The sequence below is a fragment of the Salvelinus alpinus genome, chromosome 6, assembly GCF_045679555.1.
Source record: "Salvelinus alpinus chromosome 6, SLU_Salpinus.1, whole genome shotgun sequence".
In the NCBI taxonomy this organism is placed as follows: Eukaryota; Metazoa; Chordata; class Actinopteri; order Salmoniformes; family Salmonidae; genus Salvelinus; species Salvelinus alpinus.
The window spans coordinates 95,407,369-95,420,480 of record NC_092091.1 but is presented as its reverse complement, the minus strand read 5'-3'; the positions used below and the strand labels follow the sequence as shown (position 1 = coordinate 95,420,480).

Below are 13,112 nucleotides of genomic sequence, written 5' to 3'. Positions count from 1 at the left end.
GACCCCGTCTGACCCCTCAGACCTCCTAAACTGACCCCTCAGACCTCCTAAACTGACCCCTCAGACCTCCTAAACTGACCCCTCAGACCTCCTAAACTGACCCCTCAGACCTCCTAAACTGACCCCTCAGACCTCCTAAACTGACCCCTCAGACCACCTAAACTGACCCCTCAGACCTCCTAAACTGACCCCTCAGACCTCCTAGACTGACCCCTCAGACCTCCTAAACTGACCCCTCAGACCTCCTAAACTGACCCCTCAGACTGACCCCTCAGACCTCCTAAACTGACCCCTCAGACCTCCTAAACTGACCCCTCAGACCTCCTAAACTGACCCCTCAGACCTCCTAAACTGACCCCTCAGACCTCCTAAACTGACCCCTCAGACTGACCCCTCAGACCTCCTAAACTGACCCCTCAGACCTCCTAAACTGACCCCTCAGACCTCCTAAACTGACCCCTCAGACTGACCCCTCAGACCTCCTAAACTGACCCCTCAGACCTCCTAAACTGACCCCTCAGACCTCCTAAACTGACCCCTCAGACTGACCCCTCAGACCTCCTAAACTGACCCCTCAGACTGACCCCTCAGACCTCCTAAACTGACCCCTCAGACCTCCTAAACTGACCCCTCAGACCTCCTAAACTGACCCCTCAGACCACCTAGACTGACCCCTCAGACCTCCTAAACTGACCCCTCAGACCTCCTAGACTGACCCCTCAGACCTCCTAAACTGACCCCTCAGACCTCCTAAACTGACCCCTCAGACTGACCCCTCAGTCCTCCTAAACTGACCCCTCAGTCCTCCTAAACTGACCCCTCAGACCACCTAAACTGACCCCTCAGACCTCCTAAACTGACCCCTCAGACCTCCTAAACTGACCCCTCAGACCTCCTAAACTGACCCCTCAGACCTCCTAAACTGACCCCTCAGACCTCCTAAACTGACCCCTCAGACCTCCTAAACTGACCCCTCAGACCTCCTAGACTGACCCCTCAGACCTCCTAAACTGACCCCTCAGACCTCCTAAACTGACCCCTCAGACTGACCCCTCAGACCTCCTAAACTGACCCCTCAGACCTTCTAAACTGACCCCTCAGACCTCCTAAACTGACCCCTCAGACCTCCTAAACTGACCCCTCAGACCTCCTAAACTGACCCCTCAGACCTCCTAAACTGACCCCTCAGACCTCCTAAACTGACCCCTCAGACCTCCTAAACTGACCCCTCAGTCCTCCTAAACTGACCCCTCAGACCTCCTAAACTGACCCCTCAGACCTCCTAAACTGACCCCTCAGACCTCCTAAACTGACCCCTCAGACCTCCTAAACTGACCCCTCAGACCTCCTAAACTGACCCCTCAGACCTCCTAGACTGACCCCTCAGACCTCCTAAACTGACCCCTCAGACCTCCTAAACTGACCCCTCAGACCTCCTAAACTGACCCCTCAGACCTCCTAAACTGACCCCTCAGACCTCCTAAACTGACCCCTCAGACTGACCCCTCAGTCTTCCTAAACTGACCCCTCAGTCCTCCTAAACTGACCCCTCAGACCACCTAAACTGACCCCTCAGACCTCCTAAACTGACCCCTCAGACCTCCTAAACTGACCCCTCAGACCTCCTAAACTGACCCCTCAGACCTCCTAAACTGACCCCTCAGACCTCCTAAACTGACCCCTCAGACCTCCTAAACTGACCCCTCAGACCTCCTAGACTGACCCCTCAGACCTCCTAAACTGACCCCTCAGACCTCCTAAACTGACCCCTCAGACTGACCCCTCAGACCTCCTAAACTGACCCCTCAGACCTTCTAAACTGACCCCTCAGACCTCCTAAACTGACCCCTCAGACCTCCTAAACTGACCCCTCAGACCTCCTAAACTGACCCCTCAGACCTCCTAAACTGACCCCTCAGACCTCCTAAACTGACCCCTCAGTCCTCCTAAACTGACCCCTCAGACCTCCTAAACTGACCCCTCAGACCTCCTAAACTGACCCCTCAGACCTCCTAAACTGACCCCTCAGACCTCCTAAACTGACCCCTCAGACCTCCTAAACTGACCCCTCAGACCTCCTAAACTGACCCCTCAGACCTCCTAAACTGACCCCTCAGACCTCCTAGACTGACCCCTCAGACCTCCTAAACTGACCCCTCAGACCTCCTAAACTGACCCCTCAGACCTCCTAAACTGACCCCTCAGACCTCCTAAACTGACCCCTCAGACCTCCTAAACTGACCCCTCAGACCTCTTAACCCTGTGAAATCTCATGTTAGTTCATTAAACCCTGTGAAACCTCATGTTAGTTCATTAAACCCTGTGAAACCTCATGTTAGTTCATTTAACCCTGTGAAACCTCATGTTAGTTCATTTAACCCTGTGAAACCTCATGTTAGTTCATTAAACCCTGTGAAACCTCATGTTAGTTCATTTAACCCTGTGAAACCTCATCGTGTTAGTTAATTTAACCCTGTGAAACCTCATCGTGTTAGTTAATTTAACCCTGTGAAACCTCATCGTGTTAGTTAATTAAACCCTGTGAAACCTCATCGTGTTAGTTAATTTAACCCTGTGAAACCTCATCGTGTTAGTTAATTAAACCCTGTGAAACCTCATGTTAGTTCATTAAACCCTGTGAAACCTCATGTTAGTTCATTAAACCCTGTGAAACCTCATGTTAGTTCATTTAACCCTGTGAAACCTCATCGTGTTAGTTCATTAAACCCTGTGAAACCTCATCGTGTTAGTTCATTAAACCCTGTGAAATCTCATGTTAGTTAATTAAACCCTGTGAAACCTCATGTTAGTTCATTAAACCCTGTGAAACCTCATGTTAGTTAATTAAACCCTGTGAAACCTCATGTTAGTTCATTTAACCCTGTGAAACCTCATGTTAGTTAATTAAACCCTGTGAAACCTCATCGTGTTAGTTAATTAAACCCTGTGAAACCTCATCGTGTTAGTTAATTTAACCCTGTGAAACCTCATCGTGTTAGTTAATTAAACCCTGTGAAACCTCATCGTGTTAGTTAATTAAACCCTGTGAAACCTCATGTTAGTTCATTAAACCCTGTGAAACCTCATGTTAGTTCATTTAACCCTGTGAAACCTCATCGTGTTAGTTCATTAAACCCTGTGAAACCTCATGTTAGTTCATTAAACCCTGTGAAATCTCATGTTAGTTAATTAAACCCTGTGAAACCTCATGTTAGTTCATTTAACCCTGTGAAACCTCATCGTGTTAGTTAATTAAACCCTGTGAAACCTCATCGTGTTAGTTCATTAAACCCTGTGAAACCTCATGTTAGTTCATTAAACCCTGTGAAACCTCATGTTAGTTCATTAAACCCTGTGAAATCTCATGTTAGTTAATTAAACCCTGTGAAACCTCATCGTGTTAGTTAATTTAACCCTGTGAAACCTCATCGTGTTAATTAATTAAACCCTGTGAAACCTCATCGTGTTAGTTAATTTAACCCTGTGAAACCTCATCGTGTTAGTTAATTTAACCCTGTGAAACCTCATCGTGTTAGTTCATTAAACCCTGTGAAACCTCATGTTAGTTCATTTAACCCTGTGAAACCTCATGTTAGTTAATTTAACCCTGTGAAACCTCATCGTGTTAGTTAATTAAACCCTGTGAAACCTCATGTTAGTTCATTAAACCCTGTGAAACCTCATGTTAGTTCATTAAACCCTGTGAAATCTCATGTTAGTTAATTAAACCCTGTGAAACCTCATCGTGTTAGTTAATTTAACCCTGTGAAACCTCATCGTGTTAATTAATTTAACCCTGTGAAACCTCATGTTAGTTAATTAAACCCTGTGAAACCTCATGTTAGTTAATTAAACCCTGTGAAACCTCATGTTAGGTAATTAAACCCTGTGAAATCTCATGTTAGTTAATTAAACCCTGTGAAACCTCATGTTAGTTCATTAAACCCTGTGAAACCTCATGTTAGTTCATTTAACCCTGTGAAACCTCATGTTAGTTCATTTAACCCTGTGAAACCTCATGTTAGTTAATTAAACCCTGTGAAATCTCATGTTAGTTAATTAAACCCTGTGAAACCTCATGTTAGTTCATTAAACCCTGTGAAACCTCATGTTAGTTCATTTAACCCTGTGAAACCTCATGTTAGTTAATTAAACCCTGTGAAACCTCATCGTGTTAGTTAATTTAACCCTGTGAAACCTCATCGTGTTAGTTAATTAAACCCTGTGAAACCTCATCGTGTTAGTTAATTTAACCCTGTGAAACCTCATCGTGTTAGTTAATTAAACCCTGTGAAACCTCATGTTAGTTCATTAAACCCTGTGAAACCTCATGTTAGTTCATTTAACCCTGTGAAACCTCATGTTAGTTAATTTAACCCTGTGAAACCTCATGTTAGGTAATTAAACCCTGTGAAATCTCATGTTAGTTAATTTAACCCTGTGAAACCTCATGTTAGTTCATTAAACCCTGTGAAACCTCATGTTAGTTCATTTAACCCTGTGAAACCTCATGTTAGTTAATTTAACCCTGTGAAACCTCATGTTAGGTAATTAAACCCTGTGAAATCTCATGTTAGTTAATTAAACCCTGTGAAACCTCATGTTTTGTCTTCTCTAATTTAGTATTTTTTTTTACTCCTCTCTCTCAGGAGGACACAGTGACCTCTGACCTCACCACAGGTGCGTCAACCATCCCCAAACCTCGCCGCGGACGCCCCCCCAAGGCCACACCCTCCCCTCTGGCCAATGAGAAGGAAGGAGGGGCAGGCAAAGGCAGGAAGAGGGCGGCACCAGCCCAGGACTCCGCCCCCTCGGGGGAGCCGAACTCCATCAAGATCCCGAAAGCTGAGGACGTCACGCAGATCTTAGACCTGCAGAGGTGAGGGGAGACAGATCCTAGACCTGCAGAGGGGAGGGGAGACAGATCCTAGACCCGCAGAGGTGAGGGGAGACAGATCCTAGACCTGCAGAGGGGAGGGGAGACAGATCCTAGACCCGCAGAGGTGAGGGGAGACAGATCCTAGACCCGCAGAGGTGAGGGGAGACAGATCCTAGACCCGCAGAGGGGAGGGGAGACTGATCCTAGACCCGCAGAGGGGAGGGGAGATAGATCCTAGACCCGCAGAGGGGAGGGGAGATAGATCCTAGACCTGCAGAGGGGAGGGGAGACTGATCCTAGACCTGCAGAGGGGAGGGGAGACAGATCCTAGACCTGTAGAGGTGAGGGGAGACAGATCCTAGACCCGCAGAGGTGAGGGGAGACAGATCGTAGACCCGCAGAGGTGAGGGGAGACAGATCCTAGACCCGCAGAGGGGAGGGGAGACAGATCCTAGACCTGCAGAGGTGAGGGGAGACAGATCCTAGACCTGCAGAGGGGAGGGGAGACAGATCCTAGACCCGCAGAGGGGAGGGGAGACAGATCCTAGACCCGCAGAGGTGAGGGGAGACAGATCCTAGACCCGCAGAGGTGAGGGGAGACAGATCCTAGACCCGCAGAGGGGAGGGGAGACTGATCCTAGACCCGCAGAGGGGAGAGGAGACAGATCCTAGACCCGCAGAGGGGAGGGGAGATAGATCCTAGACCCGCAGAGGGGAGGGGAGATAGATCCTAGACCCGCAGAGGGGAGGGGAGACTGATCCTAGACCTGCAGAGGGGAGGGGAGACTGATCCTAGACCTGTAGAGGTGAGGGGAGACAGATCCTAGACCCGCAGAGGTGAGGGGAGACAGATCGTAGACCCGCAGAGGTGAGGGGAGACAGATCCTAGACCCGCAGAGGGGAGGGGAGACAGATCCTAGACCCGCAGAGGTGAGGGGAGACAGATCCTAGACCCGCAGAGGTGAGGGGAGACAGATCCTAGACCTGCAGAGGTGAGGGGAGACAGATCCTAGACCTGCAGAGGTGAGGGGAGACAGATCCTAGACCTGTAGAGGGTAGGGGAGACAGATCCTAGACCTGCAGAGGGGAGACAGATCCTAGACCTGCAGAGGGGAGACAGATCCTAGACCTGCAGAGGGGAGACAGATCCTAGACCTGCAGAGGGGAGACAGATCCTAGACCTGCAGAGGGGAGACAGATCCTAGACCTGCAGAGGGGAGACAGATCCTAGACCTGCAGAGGGGAGACAGATCCTAGACCTGCAGAGGGGAGACAGATCCTAGACCTGCAGAGGGGAGACAGATCCTAGACCCGCAGAGGGGAGACAGATCCTAGACCCGCAGAGGGGAGACAGATCCTAGACCCGCAGAGGGGAGACAGATCCTAGACCCGCAGAGGGGAGACAGATCCTAGACCCGCAGAGGGGAGACAGATCCTAGACCCGCAGAGGGGAGACAGATCCTAGACCCGCAGAGGGGAGACAGATCCTAGACCCGCAGAGGGGAGACAGATCCTAGACCCGCAGAGGGGAGACAGATCCTAGACCCGCAGAGGGGAGACAGATCCTAGACCCGCAGAGGGGAGACAGATCCTAGACCCGCAGAGGGGAGACAGATCCTAGACCCGCAGAGGGGAGACAGATCCTAGACCCGCAGAGGGGAGACAGATCCTAGACCCGCAGAGGGGAGACAGATCCTAGACCCGCAGAGGGGAGACAGATCCTAGACCCGCAGAGGTGAGGGGAGACAGATCCTAGACCCGCAGAGGTGAGGGGAGACAGATCCTAGACCCGCAGAGGTGAGGGGAGACAGATCCTAGACCTGCAGAGGGGAGACAGATCCTAGACCTGCAGAGGGGAGACAGATCCTAGACCTGCAGAGGGGAGACAGATCCTAGACCTGCAGAGGGGAGACAGATCCTAGACCCGCAGAGGGGAGGGGAGACAGATCCTAGACCCGCAGAGGGGAGGGGAGACAGATCCTAGACCCGCAGAGGGGAGGGGAGACAGATCCTAGACCCGCAGAGGTGAGGGGAGACAAATCCTAGACCCGCAGAGGTGAGGGGAGACAGATCCTAGACCCGCAGAGGTGAGGGGAGACAGATCCTAGACCCGCAGAGGTGAGGGGAGACAGATCCTAGACCCGCAGAGGTGAGGGGAGACAGATCCTAGACCCGCAGAGGTGAGGGGAGACAGATCCTAGACCCGCAGAGGGGAGGGGAGACAGATCCTAGACCCGCAGAGGGGAGGGGAGACAGATCCTAGACCCGCAGAGGGGAGGGGAGACAGATCCTAGACCCGCAGAGGGGAGGGGAGACAGATCCTAGACCCGCAGAGGGGAGGGGAGACAGATCCTAGACCCGCAGAGGGGAGGGGAGACAGATCGTAGAGGTGAGGGGAGACAGATCCTAGACCTGCAGAGGGGAGGGGAGACAGATCGTAGAGGTGAGGGGAGACAGATCCTAGACCCGCAGAGGGGAGGGGAGACAGATCCTAGACCCGCAGAGGTGAGGGGAGACAGATCCTAGACCCGCAGAGGGGAGGGGAGACAGATCCTAGACCCGCAGAGGGGAGGGGAGACAGATCCTAGACCCGCAGAGGGGAGGGGAGACAGATCCTAGACCTGTAGAGGTGAGGGGAGACAGATCCTAGACCCGCAGAGGTGAGGGGAGACAGAGGTGAGGGGAGACAGATCCTAGACCCGCAGAGGTGAGGGGAGACAGATCCTAGACCCGCAGAGGTGAGGATGTCACGCAGATCCTAGACCTGCAGAGGTGAGGGGAGGGGAGACAGATCCTAGACCTGCAGAGGTGAGGGGAGACAGAGGTGAGGGGAGACAGATCCTAGACCCGCAGAGGTGAGGGGAGACAGATCCTAGACCCGCAGAGGTGAGGATGTCACGCAGATCCTAGACCTGCAGAGGGGAGGGGAGACAGATCCTAGACCTGCAGAGGTGAGGGGAGACAGATCCTAGACCCGCAGAGGTGAGGGGAGACAGATCCTAGACCCGCAGAGGTGAGGGGAGACAGATCCTAGACCCGCAGAGGGGAGGGGAGACAGATCCTAGACCTGCAGAGGGGAGGGGAGGGGAGACAGATCCTAGACCCGCAGAGGTGAGGGGAGACAGATCCTAGACCCGCAGAGGTGAGGGGAGACAGATCCTAGACCTGCAGAGGTGAGGGGAGACAGAGGTGAGGGGAGACAGATCCTAGACCCGCAGAGGTGAGGGGAGACAGATCCTAGACCCGCAGAGGGGAGGGGAGACAGATCCTAGACCCGCAGAGGTGAGGGGAGACAGGTCCTAGACCCGCAGAGGTGAGGGGAGACAGATCCTAGACCCGCAGAGGGGAAGGGAGACAGATCCTAGACCCGCAGAGGGGAGGGGAGACAGATCCTAGACCCGCAGAGGGGAGGGGAGACGGATCCTAGACCCGCAGAGGTGAGGGGAGACAGATCCTAGACCCGCAGAGGTGAGGGGAGACAGATCCTAGACCCGCAGAGGGGAGGGGAGACAGATCCTAGACCCGCAGAGGGGAGGGGAGACAGATCCTAGACCCGCAGAGGTGAGGGGAGACAGATCCTAGACCCGCAGAGGTGAGGGGAGACAGATCCTAGACCCGCAGAGGGGAGGGGAGACAGATCCTAGACCCGCAGAGGTGAGGGGAGACAGATCCTAGACCCGCAGAGGGGAGGGGAGACAGATCCTAGACCCGCAGAGGTGAGGGGAGACAGATCCTAGACCCGCAGAGGTGAGGGGAGACATATCCTAGACCCGCAGAGGGGAGGGGATACAGATCCTAGACCCGCAGAGGTGAGGGGAGACAGATCCTAGACCCGCAGAGGGGAGGGGAGACAGATCCTAGACCCGCAGAGGGGAGACAGATCCTAGACCCGCAGAGGGGAGACAGATCCTAGACCTGCAGAGGGGAGACAGATCCTAGACCTGCAGAGGGGAGACAGATCCTAGACCAGCAGAGGTGAGGGGAGACAGATCCTAGACCCGCAGAGGGGAGACAGATCCTAGACCCGCAGAGGTGAGGGGAGACAGATCCTAGACCCGCAGAGGTGAGGGGAGACTGATCCTAGACCCGCAGAGGGGAGACAGATCCTAGACCTGCAGAGGTGAGGGGAGACAGATCCTAGACCTGCAGAGGTGAGGGGAGACAGATCCTAGACCTGCAGAGGGGAGGGGAGACTGATCCTAGACCCGCAGAGGTGAGGATGTCACGCAGATCCTAGACCTGCAGAGGGGAGGGGAGGCAGATCCTAGACCCGCAGAGGTGAGGATGTCACGCAGATCCTAGACCTGCAGAGGGGAGGGGAGACATATCCTAGACCTGCAGAGGGGAGGGGAGACTGATCCTAGACCTGCAGAGGGGAGGGGAGACAGATCCTAGACCTGCAGGTGGGAGGGGAGGGGAGAGAGAAGGAGGCAGACTGGGAGAGACCAAGTCCTGGAGGAGGGGAGCCCTCAGCCAGACAGGGAAGATACCAACAGCAGAGAGCAGGCAGGGGCTTGACCATGAGTTGGTTTAATCCTGGTTGTCTGGGAGTTTTACCCAAGGTGCGTTCAACAAGGAAATAGTTTGCAAGTGTTTGGTAATGCATTCCATTTGTGTGTTTAGTTAACAGTCTGAGAAGGTAATATACAGCGTTAAACAAGGTAAATATTTCACTAACGTTAGTTAACAGTCTGAGAAGGTAATATACAGCGTTAAACAATGTAAATATTTCACTAACGTTAGTTAACAGTCTGAGAAGGTAATATACAGCGTTAAACAAGGTAAATATTTCACTAACGTTAGTTAACCGTCTGAGAAGGTAATATACAGCGTTAAACAAGGTAAATATTTCACTAACGTTAGTTAACAGTCTGAGAAGGTGTTAAACAGGGTAAATATTTCACTAACGTTAGTTAACAGTCTGAGAAGGTAATATACAGCGTTAAACAGGGTAAATATTTCACTAACGTTAGTTAACAGTGAGAAGGTAATATACAGCGTTAAACAAGGTAAACATTTTAATTATTAAACTACCACTACTAATCATCACTAACGTTAGTTAACACTCTGAGAAGGTAGGTTTCTGTTTCAGGTCTTAAACTTCCTCCTCTCATCATCCTGTTTCCATGTCGTCTTTATATTACACGTAGAAGGAATATTTAAAATGCCACAGAAATCTTTCCAAAAATAAATATCTTGTTTTGATGCTTTAACGTGAACATTCGGTAACGTTTAACTCAACGGGAGTTGTTACTAAGGGAACACGTTATAACGGTTAACAGAAGAACCGTTGTTGACGTCGGGTCGGACGAACAAGCACTAGTCGTCAACGTACCGGGACCCCGCTGGAGAGCTGCAGGGTTTCCTTCCAGCCCTGCACTAAACACATCGGATTCAACTCATGAAGCGAGGGCTTGATTGTTTAGGGAAATCGGGTGTGTTTAAGTGCTGGGTTGCAACAAAACCCTGCAGCTCTCCAGCGGGACCAGGAGTTGGAGTATGATTTCAGCAGTCAGACGGTGTAGAAACCTGACGTTAGTTTAAATACACATTTCAGATAAAGAAATTAAACTGTCTATTGTTTTGTTGCTATATAGAAGAATAGGTTGTGTGTGTGTGTGTGTGTGTGTGTGTGTGTGTGTGTGCTGTGCAGGTCTCTTAAGGTCCTCTCTTCTTGTTTCAGGTAAAGAGCAGATCACTGCAGCCCAGATCAAGACCCTAAAGAAACTCTCTCTCTCTCTCTAACCCCCTCTCCCTCTCTTTCTCTCTGTAACCCCCTCTCTCTCTCTCCCTCTCTGTAACCCCCTCCCTCTCTCTCTCTCTCTCTCTCCAGCTCTTCAGGCCCCCCTCTCTCTCTCTCTCCAGCTCTTCAGGCCCCCCTCTCTCTCTCTCTCTCCAGACTCGTCTAGGATGGAAGGCCTTGTAGTCCTGATCTGAAGCTCTCTTGTATGTGGGTCTTAATCTCCAAAACATTGTTTCCTTCTTTTGTTTTCGTTGCTCTTTATCTTTATGTGGAGCAGTTTGTTTTTAAAAGAAATATTTCCAAACCGTTTTAATCTGGTTTTGATGACAAAACAAGTTGTTGCTTATTAAATTCCCCCTGGGATATCTGGCCTCTTCCTCCTGTCTGCTGGCCTCTTCTTCCTCTGTCCCCTCTTTCCTGTCTCTCTCTGTCCCCTCCTTCCTGTCTCTCTCTGTCCCCTCCTTCCTGTCTCTCTCTGTCCCCTCCTTCCTGTCTCTCTCTGTCCCTTCCTTCCTGTCTCTCTCTGTCCCTTCCTTCCTGTCTCTCTCTCTGTCCCCTCCTTCCTGTCTCTCTCTGTCCCCTCCTTCCTGTCTCTCTCTGTCCCCTCCTTCCTGTCTCTCTCTGTCCCCTCCTTCCTGTCCCCTCCTTCCTGTCTCTCTCTGTCCCCTCCTTCCTGTCTCTCTCTGTCCCCTCCTTCCTGTCTCTCTCTGTCCCCTCCTTCCTGTCCCCTCCTTCCTGTCTCTCTCTGTCCCCTCCTTCCTGTCTCTCTCTGTCCCCTCCTTCCTGTCTCTCTCTGTCCCCTCCTTCCTGTCTCTCTCTGTCCCTTCCTTCCTGTCTCTCTCTGTCCCTTCCTTCCTGTCTCTCTCTCTGTCCCCTCCTTCCTGTCTCTCTCTGTCCCCTCCTTCCTGTCTCTCTCTGTCCCCTCCTTCCTGTCTCTCTCTGTCCCCTCCTTCCTGTCCCCTCCTTCCTGTCTCTCTCTGTCCCCTCCTTCCTGTCTCTCTCTGTCCCCTCCTTCCTGTCTCTCTCTGTCCCCTCCTTCCTGTCCCCTCCTTCCTGTCTCTCTCTGTCCCCTCCTTCCTGTCTCTCTCTGTCCCCTCCTTCCTGTCTCTCTCTGTCCCCTCCTTCCTGTCTCTCTCTGACCCTTCCTTCCTGTCTCTCTCCCATCAGTGTGTTTATTTTCTATAGTTGAAAACTTGGCTATTATGTACGTTAGCCATATATATACTGTATGTTTGGCTGTCTGATAAACACATACACAGTTCTTTCTCACACGTGTTAGGGAAGGGAGGAAGGAGAGGAGGGAAGGGAGGAAGGAGAGGAGGGAAGGAATTTGGGCACTTTTCAGAAAAAGCAGGGGTTAACTGATGAATAGACAAACATGACTTATTATTTTCCTTTTGATCTTTTTAGCAGTCAAACATTGAGAAACTTTGAAATTAAAATTTGTATTGAATTTTAAGTCTGTTGGTTAATTACTGGGGGGGGGGGGGTCTTCAGTTAGTTGAACGTTACAGCATCTTCTACACATTTGGTCTGAGAAGTGACGTTAGAGATCCCAGCTGATCTGTGATCGCTTGCTCTCCCCTGGCCTTCCCAGGGAGATGGATTCCACACGCCTTACGGTCAATGTTTCTTCTTCTTGCTTGTTTTGAATAAAGGAAGTATTTTAAAAACGACTTCAGAATCTCACAGACAGACCAGAAACAGTTTAGGGAAAATGTTTTTATGTGTTTCTCTTCTACAACCTTGCAAGTTTATTTCTATATTGTAGTCAGAAAACGTTTTCATTTCTGCCTTGATGATGATGCCAGACATTTGTTTTTGTTGTGGATGTTTCCGGATGGTTTTCACATTTAATTTTTATGCAGAAAATAAATCCCTTTTTAGATGTAACGCCGTGTTTCTTCAGAACAAAAAACATTCCACTGTCCATCAGGAGTCGATTCTCCAATACTTCCGTTGGCTCGTCAATTCATGCACCTTGGTGAAGTAGGCGATGGAAGGTAGACTAGACCCCCAGGAGTTTACTACAGGAGGTGGACTAGACCCCCAGGAGGTTACTACAGGAGGACGGCCTAGACCCCCAGCAGGTAGCCTAGACCCCCAGGAGATTACTACAGGAGGACGGCCTAGACCCCCAGGAGGTTACTACAGGAGGACGGCCTAGACCCCCAGGAGGTTACTACAGGAGGTAGCCTAGACCCCCAGGAGGTTACTACAGGAGGTAGCCTAGACCCCCAGGAGGTTACTACAGGAGGACGGCCTAGACCCCCAGGAGGTTACTACAGGAGGTAGACTAGACCCCCAGGAGGTGGACGGCAGGTAGACTAGACCCCCAGGAGGTTACTACAGGAGGTCGGCCTAGACCCCCAGGAGGTGGACGGCAGGTAGCCTAGACCCCCAGGAGGTTACTACAGGAGGTCGGCCTAGACCCCCAGGAGGTGGACGGCAGGTAGCCTAGACCCCCAGGAGGTTACTACAGGAGGACGG

The 13,112-nt window shown here is 51.4% G+C and overlaps 1 protein-coding gene across 3 annotated transcripts in view; it reads left to right on the top strand.

Moving 5' to 3' along the window:
• pds5a (PDS5 cohesin associated factor A) overlaps positions 1 to 12,515 on the top strand; it is a 79,335-nt gene extending 66,820 nt beyond the window's left edge. For all 3 annotated transcript variants that reach the window (XM_071408417.1, XM_071408418.1, XM_071408419.1), the window contains 2 exons: positions 4,650 to 4,879; positions 10,563 to 12,515. In XM_071408417.1, coding sequence (XP_071264518.1) covers positions 4,650 to 4,879; positions 10,563 to 10,566 — 234 coding nt within the window. In that variant the 3' untranslated portion in view covers positions 10,567 to 12,515. The remainder of the gene's footprint in view (positions 1 to 4,649; positions 4,880 to 10,562) is intronic.
• The last annotated feature ends 597 nt before the right edge of the window (positions 12,516 to 13,112 follow it).